The 19,264-nt window shown below is 38.0% G+C and overlaps 2 protein-coding genes across 2 annotated transcripts in view; both read right to left on the reverse strand.

Annotated features, from left to right (window-relative positions):
* The window catches only part of Ptprb (protein tyrosine phosphatase receptor type B), a 110,339-nt gene extending 93,473 nt beyond the window's left edge, over positions 1 to 16,866 (reverse strand). Inside the window, exons 1-3 of the mRNA XM_069988648.1 lie at positions 16,775 to 16,866; positions 15,040 to 15,435; positions 9,275 to 9,531 (exon numbers count right to left, since the gene is read on the reverse strand). Coding sequence (XP_069844749.1) covers positions 9,275 to 9,531; positions 15,040 to 15,435; positions 16,775 to 16,847 — 726 coding nt within the window. The 5' untranslated portion in view covers positions 16,848 to 16,866. The remainder of the gene's footprint in view (positions 1 to 9,274; positions 9,532 to 15,039; positions 15,436 to 16,774) is intronic.
* Positions 16,867 to 17,527: 661 nt separating this feature from the next.
* Ptprr (protein tyrosine phosphatase receptor type R) overlaps positions 17,528 to 19,264 on the reverse strand; it is a 213,489-nt gene continuing 211,752 nt past the window's right edge. The window contains exon 14 of the mRNA XM_069988668.1: positions 17,528 to 18,680. Coding sequence (XP_069844769.1) covers positions 18,587 to 18,680 — 94 coding nt within the window. The 3' untranslated portion in view covers positions 17,528 to 18,586. The remainder of the gene's footprint in view (positions 18,681 to 19,264) is intronic.

Consider the following 19,264-nt stretch of genomic DNA (forward strand, 5'->3'; position numbering starts at 1 on the left):
CAAGTGCTTGCAATATCCTCTCATGTCTTATGTTCTGGGCTAGAAGCCCAGCCCTGCAAAGAAAGGAAGCAAGTGAGAATGTGTGTAGACACAGGTGAATTGTCTTACTCATTGACCTAGATCCACCAGGGATCCCATACAAGAAGAGGGCTAATAGAAACCTAGGTGGCTTCAACTCCCAAATAAATGAATCTCATATGGACTTAGCTATGGTAGTGCTTAGGTGTCTGGCTGCCAGCTGCTTCTGTGTGGAAGGTTGGAAGAAACTTTTGCTTTTAAAATAGCTCTTGGAATCCTAGTATTTCTCTTTCTGGCTGCTATTCACCATATTCCACAATACCTGGGTGTCAAAGCAGATTTTTTTTGGGGGTGGGTAGAATATGAGGGGCAACCAATAGCTGGGGTAAATGACAGATTAAAAGTACTTAGCAATTCCTTCAGAGCATCTTTATCCTCGTGATTATCCACTGGCTCAGCCCCAGTTCTGACTCTTGGCTTCATTGCTGTTTCCTGTAAATTCATCATCATTTCTCTCTCAGTGTCTCCTGTTCCCACCCCAGCCTTTCTATACCCCACATGCTTTCACTCTGTCCCTGAATCAGACTTATCTTGGTATGTCACATCTTGGTCTATCACTAACTTAGAAGCTTTACTTGGATGTCTCTTTCTGAAATTCCTCAAGATTTGCCGATAAACTAAAAGATTTATACAAAGTACTTCTGCACACTCTTCCCAGACCTGCCAGATTAAAAAAGAAATCCCACTCTCTCTTCATTTCTCTTTCATTCTCTTGCCTTCTCTTCCTCTATTTCTTCTCTCTACATTTCTCTCTCTCTCTCTCTCTCTCTCTTTCTCATTCTCTCTCATTTTCTTTCTTTTCCTCCCTCCCTCCCTCCCTCCCTCCCTCCCTCCCTCCCTCCCTCCCTCCCTCCCTCCCTTCCTTCCTTCCTTCCTTCCTTCCTTCCTTCCTTCCTTCCTTCCTTCCTTCCTTCCTTCCTTCCTTCTTTCTTTTCTTCCTGCAATACTGGGATTTTAACTCAGGTCCACATAGGATAGGCAAGTATTCTACCAATTGAACCATGCCCCAGCCCTTTTTTGATTTAGTAATTTTCTGCATTTGTATGTATGTGTGTGTGTGTGTGTGTGTGTGTGTGTGTGTGTGTGTGTGTGTCTGTCTGTCTGTCTGTCTGTCTGTCTGTGGCTGGTGTGAGATTGTACCTATTCAATCCCATGTAGCAGAGATGAGAGACATGAACTATCATGTCCAGCCTGTTTGTTGAGATGGAAGTTTGCTGGTTTATTTTTTTTATCCTGGCCTCAATCTTTGACCCTTCTGATTTCTAGATCCTGATTAGTTAAGATTATAAGTATGTACCACTATACCAAGTCTTTCTCTCTTTCTCTCTGCTTGTATAACTATTTTTTACCTAAGCCATTTCAAAATAGGGTGGACTATATCCTTAATTATTTTTTTAATCTTATGAACTTACCAAATTCAGGAAATTCAAAATTGATGCAAAACTTAAATCTATAGTCCATATTTCAGTTTGGCCAATGGTCCTGGTAGTATCACTTTTTTTTTGTTCTCTCTAGCACAGGATCCAGAGCAGGATCCCGGTTGTATTTAACTATCAGTCTCTTTAGTTCTTCAATCTGGAATAATTCCTCCATTTTTTAAAATGATCTCATCTCTTTTAATAGCCACAGATTGTTTATTTCTGTAGCTTCTTCCTCCACCCAAATTTGTTTGAGATTAGGTTCAGGTTATACTTCGCCAGCAGGCCTTTCTCTGTTCTCTTGCTTTCAGTGTTTTTTCCAATAGACCAGTCAGCCAGCCACCATTTTACCAGGGTTTCAAAACCTACATGCATGTTGGAAACACTCTGGGAGATTTTTTCACACACTAGGCGCTGACGTTTGACCTCAGCAAATTCAGACTCAGCAGTTGTGAGCAGAATCTTAGGCGCTGCATCTTACATAGCCTTGCAGCTGATTTGTTGGTCTATGTAGCCAGGGTTGAGGGCATAGGCGTCCTCTCTGTCGGCTTCCTTTGAACTCAATTTCCTTTTCCTTGGCCATTTCCCCTCCCCACTGCACTGCATGAGCCCTGGCCTTGGGCGGACCTCATCTGGCCAGGGAGATGAGTGTGACACAGAAACAGTGGCATAGTAACCAGCCCATGATGGTACCTGTGTTTTGTTTCCAGGATGCATTCTATGTGCATGCAATTTCTCTTGGAATGAAATATCAACACAGTCCTCTGTGTACAAAATAGAAGGCAGTGCAAATTGCCTATATGTAACTAAATGATAATACAAGAAATGGGAAATCCCAGGGAGGTTAAAGCCAAGGGGTCAAGTGAACTAGAAACAATTCCATCTGGAGTTCTGGCTATAGGACAATGGTGACAAAAGGGTATCTCCTTTGCATACATTAAGTGACCCCATCAAAGAAGGTAGCAGCAGATTTGTAGGAGGTGGGAGAAAGTGGGAGTATTTTCTGCATTTGTCTCCACATTTACTTGGAAACTCACACTGGGCTGTGATCTCTTTGAAGGCCAAATGGAAGGAAATCCAGAATTGTGACAGGCCAGGCCAGCACCACAATGGCTATTCATGAACTGAGGAAATGCAGTTCCTCCTCCAGGCCAAGGCAAGGGTGGGGTGAGGAGGGGAAGAGGGGGTGCACCAGCAAACAAGATTTATAGATATCTAGGAGTATCAGAACTAGTCAGTAATATTCTTAATGCATGTTCAGCATTTTGTCCCTTTCAAAGCATTCTCACAGAATATGCTAGCTCATGGGGTTTCCACAAGCAGGGTAGGAAGGATGAAGCCAGGGCTAGAAGCTTGTGTTATGAAATGTGTACTTATCACATGACCAAAGAAGTGAATACTTCACTCTATCAGATTTTAATCCTCACAGGTATCTTATGAGCAGATGAGTACCCAGATCCATCATCCTTATTTTAAAGAAGGTGCTGGGTGCCTCTGGCTCATGCCTGTAATACTAGCTACTTAAGAGGCTGAGATTTGAGGATCACAATTTGAAGCCAGTCTGAGCAGACAAATCCAAGAGATTCTTATCTCCTAACTAACCAGTCAAAAGCCAGAAATAGAGGTCTATCTTGAGCAGAAAAGGCAGAGAAAGAGACAGAGAGAGACAGAGATACAGAGAGAGAGAGAGAGAGAGAGAGAGAGAGAGAGAGAGAGAGAGAGAGAGAGAGAGAGAGAGAGAGAGAACCTTCACTCAACACATGCACACACACATGAAGACAGTATGACTTAACTATGATAGAATACTACCAGGATTTAAACTAAGTGCCTAATACAAGCGCTCACAAGAGTTCAGAGTTCACATGGTATAGAAATAATGTAGATAGGACCTCTCTTGAAAGCATACTGCTCAAATAATAGAAAGAAACTGATCAAGTTTGGATCCAAACTGTTCTCCTTTTGGATGCCATGTCTCCACCTGTGACTCTTCCACTCTGTCCTACTTCTCAGCTCTCTATAGGGTGAATCAATGACTGGTACATACAGTGCATATTTCTAATACTGACGTTTGACTCATGTATAAACCAGGTCTGTGCACAAGGGCATGGTGTATCTTTGTGTAGGTAGTGTGTATGGATATACGTGTAGATGCATGTACATGCACGTGTGCTTCAAACCCAGCCAATATTCCACTGACAAAGGTTGTACACTTATGGTGGAAGTGTATGGCTAGGAACATCATTACCTAATTCACTCAAATCTCTTGGGGGAAGGCGAGGGTAGCTGTAAGTAAACTAGACTCCACTAGGTCCTATATTTCAAAGTGACAACAAGAGGTTGTAATTAGATAAGTTGATTTCAAGTATTTTCCTTGATTAGCACCATGTTCCCCTTCCATTCCCCGTTAACACAATGTGTACAAACGCATCCAATGGTGAGACACAGACATTTGAAGTCTGTGGGGGAAGACATGTGGGTCAGGGGCCCATTTTATCTTTATCTTAGATTTGTGATTCTCAAAATTACTAGTATATCAGTGAGACGTGGGCATCTTGTAAAAATACAGGTTGCTGGTCTGGGAAATTGGCTCAGTGGTAGAGTACTTGCCTCGCATGCATGAAGCCTTGGGTTAGATTCCTCAGCACCACGTAAGCCGGAAAAAAAGCCAGAAGTGGTGCTGTGGCTCAAGTGGTAGAGCGCTAGCCTTGAGCTGACGAGCTGAGGGACAGTGCCCAGGCCCAGAGTTCAGCCCCCAGGACCCATAACACAACAAAACAAAACAAAACAAAACAAACCAGGTTGCTGGGGATGGTGTGTTGAGAGGTGAGGCCCTACATCCAGAGTTCCTGACTCAGTAGGTTTAGAGTAGATAGAGTGCTTGGTGGTGGTATTTATAATAATTTCTGAGACTGGGGTCCACGCTAGAAGAGCCAGAGATCTAGAAATTTCCTTACTTATACTAGAGGCAAGCTTTCTGTTTTACTGGCTTTGTCTTTGTGAACACACAGCCACATAATACTATTTATGCTAATGATAGTAAATAAAATTTATTAAAGTAAAATAATAGTAAACAAAATCAGCAGTAGCAAATTTTAATTAAAACTGTCCCACTATTTTCCAGGTCCAGTTGAAGTGTATGAAATGTGTTATTTCATTTAATATTGAGGATTGAAGAAGGCTAAGTGCTATCCCTAGTTATACAATCTTTCAAAGTTAGACTCTTTACACTACAAGTAAGGATGTGAAAAAAGAGGGAAAGGCCAGGCAGTGGTGGCTCACACCTGTAATCTACATACTCAGTAGGGCTGAGATCTGAGGGTCATGGTATGAATCCAGCCCAGGCAATGAGGTCCCTAAGACTCATCTCCAATAAACTACCAGAAAAAAAGCCAAAGTTGAGCTATGGCTCAAGTGGTAGAACACTAGTCTTAAGCAAAATAGCCCAGGGAGAAAGAGGGTAAAGGAGAGAGAGGAAGGGAGGGAGAGAGAAAGAGAGGGAGAAGGAGAAGGAAGGAAGAAGAGAGGGAGTATATTCTGCTTGGAACAATTTTACAGAAGCATTCATGAGAATTGATGGATTTCACATCATGTCTTTGTTGGCATTTGACTTTATGGATAGGTGCTGAAGGAAGCTGGGGGCCAAGGGCTCATGCCTGTAATCCTACCTACTAAGGATGAGATTTGAGGATTATGGTTTGAAGCCAGCTTGGGCAGGAAAGTCTCTATCTCAGAAAAAAACTGGAAGGAGCTGTGGCTCAAAGTGGCAGAGTGCTAGCCTTGAGCAAAGGAAGCTCAAGGATAGTGCCCAAACTCTGAATTCAAGCTCTGGCACCAAAAACAAATGAACAAACAAAACAGGTGCTGAAGGTCAGAGAATAGAGTGACTATGAATTCAGGTATGTGTTTGTGTATCTGTATGTATTTATGTATGTATGTATGTATGTATGTATGTATGTATGTATGTATGTATGTATGTATGCATGTATGTATGTACACTTCTTACTCTGTAACTTCCTAGTCATTTGAGTAAGTTCTTTGGGCAAGTTTTAAAATATTACATATGATACAAATTAACTAGTGTCTAAGGTTAAGAGTAGGGGAAGGGACAAGGATCCATAAAGTGTTGAAGTCAAACGCTGGCCCACGCACAGGCACACACTTGTTCTTGATGATCATTTAGAATACGACAGTCACTGCACAAATGTTAATTAGTGGTAATGCCACAGAATTTACAAACTTTAAATCCTAACATTTCGGTTGTCATTTTTTCCTTTTCAATTTTTTGCCTTAACCCATTTTCTCTTACTATAATGAAATACCAAAGGCCTGGCAGCTTATAAAAACATGTTTATTTAGCTTATAGTTCTGGAAGTTCAAGAAGACCTTGCACATTTCCAGCCTTTTTTTTTTTTTTTTTGCACTGATTACTTTTGAGATAGGGCTTAAACTTCTTACCCAGGCATGTGGATAGACCACAATCCTCTATTTTATGCTTCTTATGATAGCTGGAGTAACAGTATAAAGGCCAGCTTCTTCTGATGAGACTGTTCTGCCTTGGCTGGCTTTAGATTAATCTTATTAGCATCCCACAAAGCTAGGATAATGGGAGATAGGTGCATGTCATTGTGCTCAGACATGGGTTAAGAAGTAGTATTGAGAGCTTTTCTGACTAGACTCATGTGAAACTGATTCTCGTGTTTCCAGCATCCCAAGTAGCTATGATTATAGGCACAATCAATCTGTATCCAGTTTATAACATTACTCTTGTAAGACCTAACCAGAGATCTCATGAGAAGTACCTTAGTCCCCTCTGAGTATAGTAATATAAAAGATATCCCAACAGACGCTACCTCTTAAAGAGCAACCTCTTCCAAATACCAGCATGCTAAGGACCTGGCTTCAAACATGTGAACCTCTCAGAGACATACTTAAACAATAACCAAATCATAGCACTTCCTATCTTAGATTCAGTGCCTAAATTCTATCTGATGCTAATATTTATGGCAATTTAATAATGATAATTTCATAATGTTACTGATCAAATAGCAAGTAGGAAATGACTATTCCTGAATGAAGAATGCATTTACAAACACCTATCTGGGATCTCTTTCCATTTCCATTGCTTAGTACATTCCAAGCAGAATTTGGATCCTATAGTCAATAACTGATTGTATTGTGTTGCTCAGGTGATTCAACAATATCATCTTTACTTTGTTTATTCCTTTTTTAACAAAAATTTATTAAATACTACATGACATTTTGGAGATACAAAGCCAAATAAATACAGATCTTAAGCTCCAAAAACTCATATTCAGATTTTTTTCTCTGTCTTTACTCAATAGTGGAACACTCTCTGCTAGAATAAGCCAATCCCAAATCCTCATGAACCAGGCTCAATGTACTAAAGAAAACAAGGAAACACAAAGATATTCTTAATGTAGTTTTAAGCAATTAAGTTAAATGATCTTACCTATTCTTTCTAGATGACTTCTGTCAAGATAGATACTACTTTCAAAGGATTACTTTTGTTTTATTTCCTGATCATTTTGACATTTTACAAGTCTAAGTACAGCAGTTTACACTGTAAACACTTCTGCTAGATCAAGTAATGGTTTAATAGGAATGCCTGGAGTAAGCTTCAAGGGTCAAGGAAATCTGTAATGTCCCAAGAAAAAGCATAGCTTTAACATACTAGCTTCCCAAGGCATAGTCAAGATTTTACTTGAGCTTCAAGAAAAAAAGAAGTGTGTGTGTGTGTGTGTGTGTGTGTGTGTGTGTGTGTGTGTGTGTGTGTGTGTGTGTGTGTGTGAAGATATGAGAGGGAGTTGGTTGTACAATCATTTGACTGTCACATGGAGAGCTTATAGAAACACCATGGTGGATTCCATTCTTAAAAAGTATCTTTTAATAATCACCAATGTGTTTACTATGATACAAAGCTGTACTTCGAGCTTGGAGGCTGGATCATTACATAACAGTGAGCCTTACATTACAGTGCTCAATCAACACAGCTTGTGGTATGCCCATGACAACCTAGCTGGTTGGTTGTGATGAACACATCTCAGCAAAGCCTGGTCAACCCGTGGGCTTCTCTTTTTGTTTCACAATGGTAAAACACAGGCAAAAAAATGGAGCATATTCTTCTCTGTTCAAACATACATTTTTGTAGAGGCAGATGTATTTCTAAGGAAATTTTTATTCCATATACTTCTCATTTTAATTATTTAATTTTTAAAGGACTCATGTATAACTTAGCTCAGGTTTAAATGAAGAGTCTTTCAATGAATGTTAATATGGAAGATTTGGTCTAGGTACATGCAGCCTGAATAAGGAGGCACTCCACCAAGAAGCATTCATTTTCAAAACTAAGATGTGGATCTCTCTCTCAGTAGTTGGAAAGGCTCAGGAGTTGGAGAATTAGGGAGAGCACAGTGCCAGTTTATGGTGGGATCCTTAAGTCATGACTTTCCTGCTCCCAAGCCCTGTCTTCCTTTCCTAATTGCTCCAAACAGTCAACTTTGAAACCAAATTATTGAGCTGAGAAGTGGGTAAAAATCCAGGTGGGAAGTGAGAGACTGACCATGTCTCCCTTTTCCCCTTGAAGCCTAAATTAGGTAGATCAATGGAAGAAGAGAAGCTAAACTTTTAAGTCAAATTTAGTTTGTGTTCCTGAAGTGGATTCTTTTGCTGATGGGTAGAGATTGAGTGCTCTGTTTTAAAGGTGATATAAAGAGTTTCCAGAAAAGTAATGGGGCCTTCTTAACTTGTATTCAGAGGCAAGGGAAAAACTAGGTCAGAGAGAAGATTTATGGTAAATGCAAAGTTGAAATAAAAATAAAGCCCTATGAGTTGTTCAATATACTCACTGTATTTGCTTTGTGATAAGTAATGATGTATACACTCATTCACTGGCAACTATGCAAAATATTAGGTTCTACAAGGTGCAAAATAAACTAGAACGTTAAATGAACGTTAGGTCATTTGAATAGCTCCAATATGAGTTGTCTATTAGGATACAGCTAAGCACTGCTAAATGAAATCTGAACTTAAAAAACAATTGTTTTGCTTCTTGTTTTCATTCTGTGACTTGAATTCAGGTCCCAGAACATGATTAAGACTTGATCTACTACTAACATATACTCCTAACCCCCAAACTTGAGTTTTTTGATTTGCTGTGATTATGCTATTGTTGCCTATATTGTGGCACACAACTCCAAGAAACAAGCAAAACCAAAGAGAAGAAGGAAGAGTAGACCCTGACCATTCTCTCACTGCTTGTCAGTCACCTGACCCATCTGATTCCCTCTGTACTCAAGATCACAGGCCATACACGGAGAATTATAATATGGAAATGACTGTGGCTTCTTTTTATGTTCCCTTACAACTCTAGCAATTTCTGAGTCTGTCACTGTTTTGTACATCTTTCCTTTCCTTTACAGCATCAACGATCACAACATAGGCAGGGGTCCCTGCAAAGTACTGACTTTAATTCCAATGCCTGACTTCAGACCATATATATAAACACCAATAATGAAGCCCACTGCCTTGAACCCTCTACTCACATAGTAACTTACTTTGTCGTCCCTAAAAGACGCAGAAAGTTCAATTTGGACTTTTCTCATTGTTCAAAATGCATTTCCATACAATTTGCAATTGGGATGTGACCAATTGCCTACTATAAGCAGTGGTACTTTTAAAAAGCCAAGTCTTTTCAGCCAAGCGTTCCCTGGGACCAATCACAACCCTACTCCATCTACTCTCTCCCTCCCTTCACCTACCTCTTCAGTGGTGGTGGAAAAAGGCTGCGTAGTGGGTGGAATCCATGATGTGTCTGCAATGCCAGTCATGGGTAGGCTGTGGCCGTGTGACATGCTGCTGTTTGGGGTGTAGGCCTCTGTGGCATTCTCAATGAAGGCCTCCGTGGTGTTCCTAACAAGGTATTCTGGGCTATATGGAACTGTATTGGAAGCATTGAGGATCTGGGGAGGAATTGTGTTCCTTGTGCTCCTCACCAAAACTTCTGCTCCCAGGCCAGCTGAGGTAAAGAAAGAACAATGGACAAATAATTCTCGTGTCTTGTGGATACATAAAACATTTTTTTTACTTAAGAAAAGAAGACCCCTTTGAATTCAGATATATGAGAAAGCAAAGATCCTGAGTGTTTGATCGAGTTCATTTGCCATATCCAACCCACCCACCTGTTATCCAACCATCCATTTAGAGAGAGAGAGCTATGAAAACACTATTATCAGAAAAACTAATGACATCTGTGTATAGAAGACAGACTTAAACTTGTTCTACAAGTATCTAGAGCTTAGGGCTGGTTCACAGATCTCTAAAACTTGATGCACAATTCTGAATACAGGGCAAGTGTATATTTTCCTCCATGATAAACTGTCAATCTTCATCAACTTCGCAAAGGAGGCGGGAAGCAAAATGCCAGATTGAGAATTAGTGGTAAGGACTTTCCTAACTTTATCATGAAGGTTAACAACTCATTTATTATGACATTTATTTATTTAACCACAGTGTAAACAGTTTTTTTAAAAAAAATACTCCTCTTAAAAATATTTCTTTATTTTTAATTGATCTATAAAAATAAAAATTATACCTATTAATGGCTATCAGTAATGTTTCAACATGTGAATTCATTACATAATGAACATGTTTATCTCTTTAAACATGTATCATTTGACAATGAAAACATTTAGACTCCTTTCTTCTAGCCTTTTAAGATATATGGTACATTTTGTTATCTATGGTAACCCTACTGTCATCCATATAGACATGTAGAGATCTTTGAACTGCTACTTAGAACATATCAATACAAGTTTTTAATTCAAATAATGTGAGTTTCAAATTGCGAGACTGTTGTTTGTATTTTCTGAATACAATTTTTCCAGTCATCTGGGGAAAAAAGTGACTTGACTTAATGCGCATAAACTGGTGGGATTAGTTTATAATATTGCAAGGTGTAAGCATATTGAAAAAAATACTGGATTCTGAACTAGTTCCACTAAGCCACAACTTACAAATATGCTTTGCATCTCTTAGAGACCTAGCAAACATGCCAATTCTGAGATGGTAGAGATATCCAAACTCAGCATTTCTAATGAACTCTCACTTGATGGACATGGTGCTAGTCTTTGTGTAATTTTTTGTATTGCAAGACTAGGACACAGGCATGCAACATAAAGGACCAGAAAGCTCTGTAACTATGGGCAGATGTAATATTTTTAGATATTCCTATTAACTCTATAGAGGATGCATTTTCAGGAATATAAATTTCCTCAGTATCATCAAATTGGATAACCATAACGTAGGGAAGTTTTGATTTAAAGACTGGCAGAAGAAAGATTTGATTCTTCACGACTTCTTTCCTGGTTTCTTCATTTTAACAACCGGTCAGTAAGCAACTAGTATATGCTAGGTAGAGGGTTCCTAAAAAGTAAGGCATCTTCACATTTTCCCTGTTGTCATCTGCTTTACTGTTTTTTGGGTTTTTTTTTTGAGTCTCATTTATTTCCATTCTAGTTTCAACTAAAATATTTCACTTGATAATGTGATTAAAAAGAGGGGGAGTAGGCACTAAGAGGATCACAATGGAAAAAGGACTTTCACAATTTGGCAAGCTATAAATAGAAATTTGCATAAATGTTATTGAAATAGTCATGGCAATTAAGCATTTTTACTTGAGATATACAGAGTTTTGTATGTTATTATGTATATTATTTAGCAGCTTGACTTTACCTCTACCAAATCTGATTGATTTCTGGACATTGAATTTGGTTTCTGTTTTTCTTTCTATACTGTGTGTCATTTCACATAGCCTCTGGGACTCTATTAGCCACTCTGTAGACTAGGAGAGTTATCCTCTAGGCATTTTCTGTCTGCAAGCTCAATCATGTAATCAGTGAGATCCATTTACAACAAACTACAGGAGATAATCTTAATTTTGTAACCTTAATTGCGCTAGATATTCCATATTTCCTTAAATTGACATTTGTCTATGGTAGGGATGTAAAACTTCCTATATACAGAGGCAAACACTTATCTTAACCCTTGGCCAATGCTCATCTTGTGAGTTGACTACTACCTATAATAATATGATAACAGAATTCAATGATGAGATTAAGATAAAAAAACAAGCTCCCCATTATTTTTCTAAAGAAAGAAACTACAGAATACTCAGGCCCAGTAATTCTTCATTCTATCTCTTTACAAAAAATTTGTTGTGCTATTTAAGAAGCAAAAAAGAAGTTTGAACCTTAAGATTCAATATCCATGGTTTGTGAATTTTAAAGCAGTGGTTTGCAAAGCTTGGTAGACATCAGAAGCATCTCACTTTTCTCTAGAAATTGTGATTCCATAGATTTGGGTCCTGAACCTTGTATTTCTAACAAATAAAACACATGACTTCACCCATATACATAATATAATCTAAATAGAATTCCATTACTGTCTTATATGGGTATCAAAGGATTATAAAATACATAGGCATAAAGAAAATCCATTAGAAATAAACAAGGCTAATATGCTAAGTTTGTTTTTCTGGCTCCTGATCTGTTTGGTATAAAATGGACCCATAAAATCAAACTAAAAATAGTAGATTTGGGGGAGTTTGGGGAGCTAGAAGTCTCACGTTCTTTAAAAATGTATATACATTTTACAGTTCATGAAAGAGCAAAATGTTTTGGCAAATACAAGGCGATTTTACACAATAGAACAATATGTTAAAGCTATTTTTAAAAGTTTTATTGTGTCATTGCCACCACATTGTTTCCATTATAACAAAATGCCTCCTAGAACACAATTCAAGGCAATGGGGAGCATCCTAGGTTCAGTCTAAAAGTTTCAGCAATAAAATTGCAACCAGCTCTGAGTATAGGTCAATATCCCTTATATAATGATTTGGATTGACTATCATATCAAGACCATATTTTGAATACATTTTATTATTATTATTATTATTATTTTGAGTCCGGTCATGGGACCTGAACTCTGGGCCTGGGCACTATCCCTCAGCTCTTCAGCTCAAGGCTAGCACTCTACCACTTGAGCCACAGTGCCACTTCCGGCTTTTCTTTTTGCTTATGTGGTGCTGGGGAATCGAACCCAGGGCCTCATGCATGCAAGGCAAGCACTCTACCACTGAGCCACCTTCCCAGCCCCTGAATAAATTTTTAATAAGCAATATGTATTTTAGTTTATGACCTATGACTGACTTAGAAATAACCATGGCTAGAAATGAGGTTTTTGTGTGCTGATACACAAATGATTAGTTTCTCTTCTTTAAATAAGCATGTTAAAAACACAATAACTTGAATTTAACTCATTTTTGAGAAGGAAAATTTTAACTATTTTATTCTAGTACTTTGTGTTATTTTGGAAGATGCCAAATATAATCTGCCTTTCCAGATGAGCAACTCATCTGGAAAAGTTTACAAATAAAATAAGAAGTATATTAGAAAAAAGGATAATACATACATATACCTTCATACAATAGTCAACTCCAATAGAAAGAAAGAGAAATGGATAGGAATTATAGTAGTTAAATGATTATTGGACATGATAAAATTAGTTAACATTTCAGAAAATATAATCAATGAAGTATATTTAAATATGTATTATATATCATTTTTAATCTAAATTGGAACTAAAGTAAAATTAATAGATGGAAATGCAAACCAACACATAGCTTAAGAAAACACCAAAGCATAGTATAGTAATAAATTTAGATTTAAAAAGTAGACTAATGACATTAAAGAAATACTTCTCAGGAGTTAACTATTCCTTAAGCATTGTAAGTATGAACATGTACTAGTTCATTCCAATACCCATTTTTTTTTTGACTTGAGAAAAAAAAAACCATGAGATTGTAGGGTAGAAGAAGGAAAGCACACTAGATGAAGGAGAAAGAAAAACATGTAAGTTCAGATCTATCAGATCATATGTAAGGTCATATGGGGGCAAGGGGGAAGGGCAGGACTTGCCTGTTCATTAGGTACAATAATCACAGTGTCTAGTATCATCTCTAGGGCCAAAGAATTATTTAATTGAAAATAAAAGAAACTTAAAGTCAACGAAATTTCTTTTTACATATCAGGAATAATGAGAATTTTAGAGCCCATGAAAATCTACCAAATTATTTTGCTAGTTATTTCAAATGGAGAAAGAAGTTCACATTGACAGAACAACAACAAAAACAAACAAACAAACATAAAACCAGCCAGAGCCACATTGACATGTCACAGACTGAAGATGGTTAGGGAAATTTGGATGCTGTGCCAATGGTTGTAGAAGTCCCATAAGTTATCACCATTCATTATGAAAGAATATGACCCATTACAAGAACCATGTTGATGTTGCAAAGAGAAGAATGCCAAAAATAATTGTGTTAGCCAACTCTATCACAGGAAAATTTGTATATACAAGGGATACTTTGTTTTCATTTTCCCCCACAAACTCTTCTGCTGGAAACTAAAACAAATACTTTCTAGTAAGTCCTTTTCCTCTGATAAGAGTATACAATTGCTTACCTTTTGCAATACTTATGCATTTTATACCCTCACCCACATTACCTTAGACAATTATTTTAATCAGCAGTTACATTAAGACTGATGACAATGTGGCTAACTACATCAGCAAAAAGAAAAAAAAATCCCTACATGAGATCATCAGCTCAGCCAAATCAAGGGCACTTGAAAAATTGTCTGCCTGAAGTACATGGGATATTTGAATGAATGAATATGTAGTAAGCGTGGAGTAAATGTGGAGCTGTAAGGTGAAATATTTGATGTCATCTCATATATATGAAGCATCTGAACATAGGTAATAACTTTATACCACTACCAACCATTTCTACAAATAAAAGTAGATTTGGTAAATCTTGGAAAAGGTATCTAAACTCTTTTCACCCTTGACCTGTATTGGTAAAGCACACTGGACACTTAGGTTCTTATCATAGCTCTGTTCTCAGTTTATCTGAGGTTGTTCATTGGTTCTTACCTTTTTGAAAATGTATATTATCTCCTAAATATCAATGCAAAGGATTGCAAAAGCATGAAGTATTACCTTTACAGTCCAATTAGCACCTGTCAGTGTACTAATAGTCCCTATCATCAGGGGACAGAAGCATCTGTCAGCAAAACCTAATAATATCCAGGTCATTAGTCATTACTTATGTATGTGTGTGTGCATGTGTGCCTGTGTACATGCATATATGCACATATATGTTGTGTATTATGCCAAGATCTGCATCCAACATCTGATAGAACCTAATCACAGGATCTAGCACAAAAGAGAAGTTAAAGAAATATTTGTTGAATTAGTAAAATAAAAGGAAGAATAAGTGCTAGAGGTAAGTTGGGCATTTTAAAATGAGGATAATGATTTCCATCATGGGGCACTACATAGTTGACTTCTACTAGATGATGAATCTTCCATAGGGAATATATCAAGGCATACTGATCTCCCTTAGATGTATCAAACCAAGCCACCGAGCAGAAAGACTTTCACATAGATTCTGACACGAATAGCTCACCTTTCTTTGAGCAGAGGCTTTCATTCACCAGGTTTCCTTCCTTGTTGACCTCTATTTTCATCCAGCTATGGAGGTATTTCCTGCCCTTCTTGACTACTACCTTGGGACCTTGTTTCTTGAGAAAGAAAGAGGTATTTTCCACCTCAAGGAACCCGTCCTGCTCATAGCAGGTCCATCGGGGTGCCTGGGAACAGCGGATGAAGATGGCTGCCCGGGAAGGACCACCAGAGGAATTGGAGATACCCAGGCACGATGCAGATTTAACATGGAGGAGCTTCTCATCTTTAGTCCACAGCCACTGCTGATTCTGGCTGGTCCAATTGCATGCGCCCATGATCACTCTCTGATTTATGGAAAGGCACTGTTGTTTCTGGACATGGATAATCTGAAACCCCTCTGGAAGATGAAAAGTTTACAAAATACTGTAACAAACTTCAATGGCTATTAAACATAAAACCATATACCCACAAATCACTTGAGTGAAAGTATGAGATTTACTTATATTTTGCTGTTTCTGCCCCTTCAAGTGAATATTCTCAGATTCAACACATGTGATTTGAAGAAGAGAAAAGATAAAATCCTAAGACTGACAATGGAAAATGCCATAATGTCACCCTTAGACATTCTCCCATCTCCTCCTCATACCCCCTCCCACTGGCCCTTTAAAACTTTTGCATAGTTTAGGAAAGAAAACACGCCCTCATTGGAACAAATGAAAGGAAGCTGGGAAAAGAAACTAACCCATCCAGCAAATATGGTTTTCTTTTGGTTGAGAAGAGATATGTCCAAATATGCTACAGTTATATATATGTTAGTCAAATATGCTACAGTTATATAAAGTTAAGCCTCTTTTAACTATTTAATTTTCTCCACACTATCATGCTTAAAATTTCTCCTTTCAAATACTTAAATTCACATTGTAATAAATGTTTCTATATGAGTTGCATAGCTTGAATACAATGTGTTTTTTTTAAGTTGGGCCTATTTATTTAAAGACAAAAAAAACCCAAATTCCTCCCTTTTCAGGCACAGCCTTTTAGCTAATTGAAAACAAGTAAAATATCACCACAACCCAAATTTCCTGTAGTCCTGGAAAGAAGTATGTATTTTGTGACAATGTATAAGTTTTCTCTCAAATACTGACAGCATTTCTTGTTGTATGAAAATTAAACATCTTATTCTTAAGCATCTATATTTAAAAAATGAAGGACATTAAGCCTGAGAAATCATCTTCAATGGGTTTCTTTTAAATTCTCCAGAGCTTTCCCAAGAAAACATCCAGTCCTTCCAAATGACAACATCCAAATAAAGCTCTGTTCTTCATTCCTTTAGTCAGATTCTCTGTATTTTCTGTTTTTAACACAAAAGAAAGCAAAACTACAACTCGATTGGAGGGGGGGGGGGAGCACGATTAGGCTATAGACTGTCACATAATAATCAGAGTTCTCCACAGGAGTCTTCACTCTCTGCTATACAACTGTCCTTCCTTTTAGGAGGTGAGCTGCCTGAAACACTTGGATGAAAGGAGGAGAGCTTTGAATTTTCTGTTGGAGAAATCTCAGCAGTGTGGCCACAGCTGGCTGCGCTTATTCTCCCTTCCTCATCGCCTTTGGCTTCCCTGCCATGAAGACCTTACCATTCCAGCCTTATTTCAGACACCTTTCAAAGGCTCCAAACCTCTTTGGCTAGCTAGCATTAGGAGAGATGCCTCAGACACAGAGGCAGATCCACTCACCCATGTTCCTGAAGATCAAGCAGGTAAGAATCGCCACGTAAAATTCAGCCTCCATTTTCCACTTAACAACCATTCCAGCTTCACTTAGGGGGGAAAATTTTCTCCCAGATAAGAGAAGCAAAGACTAGGAAGGAAATGTGCCTTCATGGTGAGGGGAAAAGTCAGTGACGAGCACTTCCTCCAATTGAATTGTTTGGGGAAGTTTTACACCAGTGTCCTTTTGTCTGTTTCCTTAGAAAGAAGGGAATAAGTTTACTTCTTTTTTTGTATGTAGATCTAGCCTCCAGGAGCAGAATAAACATCTTTAAGTCTTCACCTATCCTCCTTTTGGCTCATGAGTACTTCTAACCTTGAGAGGGAAGAAAGGAATTGTAATCTTGGATAATTGAATACTTCTGCAAACTTACATCTTGTCAGGTGATGTGATTCTGCAGAATAGATGTAAAGCATATAATTTATGAGGGTCTGTGACAAGTGCTAAAAGCCATAAACATTTACTGTTTATATAATGATATGCTAGGTGTCTATAAGGAAAGCCACATAATGATGGCACTATGAGATCTCTCAAGGGATGATAATATCGCTTTTCAAGACAGTCATCTCTGCTGGGGTGATACAGACTAATATTAAACCCATCAAGTTATCTACTTTAGGCTTCCCCAAACAGACAATGGCTTCTCTCTAAATAGGAAAAGAAGAAAGAAAATGACAATAATAAATAAAAGAATACTCAGGAGTTAGTATTAAGGGTAGTTTATTGGCAGTATGAAACAAAGTTAGCATTGCTGCATTAAAAATTCATATTTGAGCAGAACGTTGTGTTTTCTGAGTGTAGTTATTTTAACTTTGTCTCGTGCAGATGAAAACCTCTTAGAAGTGTAAGAACAGTCATAGCAGCGTCCATCTGAAGAACTCTGGACATGAGACACGTCACAGCAAAGTCCTGCCTCTTTGGAAGAGGGATTCCAAGTAGACAGCATATACAAAGGTCCCTTCTTAGTAAAAGAGAGACAAGTATTTGAAATTCTTGATACTTCATAGTTGCTACAAATTCCCCACTCCCCCTTTAAAGTAAAACAATTTACAATGTAGAAATATAGTGGATAGAGGGTGGGTCTGGGGAGCCACCTCTATGCCTAATAATAGAGAATACGTACATATATATCCAGTGACAATCATTGTGCTCTGTAATTGATAGGAGGTACTATAAATACACATTTAGTAGATAATGTTATCAAGACACATTTCCATATAAAATAGTTACTGTGTTAGATTGCTTTTTTTTTTTTTAAAGAAAAACGTATTTGTTAAAAATTCATTATCAATCACTTGCAACATCAGCAGCAAGATTCTGGTAACTGAGATACATAATAGCACTTAAAATGGGAACAGTCCATTCACGAGACAGACTACAGACATTAGAGCATCTAAACACACAATAATGATGTCTTCAGCAGTGCCTCCAATCATCATTTGATGACAGAGACCACTTTATAATACATACATACATACATTCTATGTGGTTGGTACCCAATACAGACAAAACAAAAGCCACCTTAGGCTTTGTGAGAAATCTAGTATACCTCCATCAGCATAGGACCTTCAAAATAACTTGGGGATGCTTACAAATGCACTAATATACACAAGAGATTGCAATCTTGAGTAGGTTGCCAGGCCTCCCACAATCCATGCCACACGTTGGTTTCAGAGCTCCTCCATCCCTCATTCCCAGGAAGCTTCTTCTTGAAGCTTCAAGTGGGGGTGCTTTGATTCATCACCCAATAGACTGATGATCTAGTTATCTTCAGTATATCACTGCACAGTTTCTTCTGAAAGTCTGCTCTCATACAGGCACAGAGCATGGTGCACAAATTCATACTGCTCACTGGTTTGGACCATTCCGCCCCTGCAAGGAAGAGATCATGAAATAACTTTATTTGCTAACATCCCACAGTCTCATACTACAGACACCGTATTCAAGCTAGCTAGGATATGATCCCAAAGACAGAGAGGAGTTGGCCTAATGATTCTTTCATTATCCTGCTCACCTGCATCTAAATGTCTCAACTTACAACATTAGCATGTTCATATAGTCAGGTGCTGTATAACACTGCTGTAGCATACATACACCATAGTATCTAGGTGTGTAGTGGGCTATGCCATCCAGGTTTGTGTGGGATGGTCACACAACCACAAAATTACTGATTGACACATTTCTTAGATCAGATTCCAATCATTAAACAATACCTGCACTAATCATGAAGCCACACTTGATTGCATATTTAAAGTGCCTGGTCCACTAGGCATGTGATTATTTTTCAAGTTTACATTCATACCATTACTAGTGATATGGTATTATAGGCCAGACTATTGAAACAAATTCTTAGTTGCAAAATGTAATGAAACTTCCTCCTCTGTTAAGACAGTACAGTAACAGTAACTACTTTGTAAGGTTGTTTGTTTATGAATGTTAAATGGATGTATTGTAGT

This window comes from Dipodomys merriami, unplaced genomic scaffold (assembly GCF_024711535.1).
Source record: "Dipodomys merriami isolate MVZ:Mamm:240054 unplaced genomic scaffold, mDipMer1.0.p SCAF_10, whole genome shotgun sequence".
Taxonomy (NCBI): Eukaryota; Metazoa; Chordata; class Mammalia; order Rodentia; family Heteromyidae; genus Dipodomys; species Dipodomys merriami.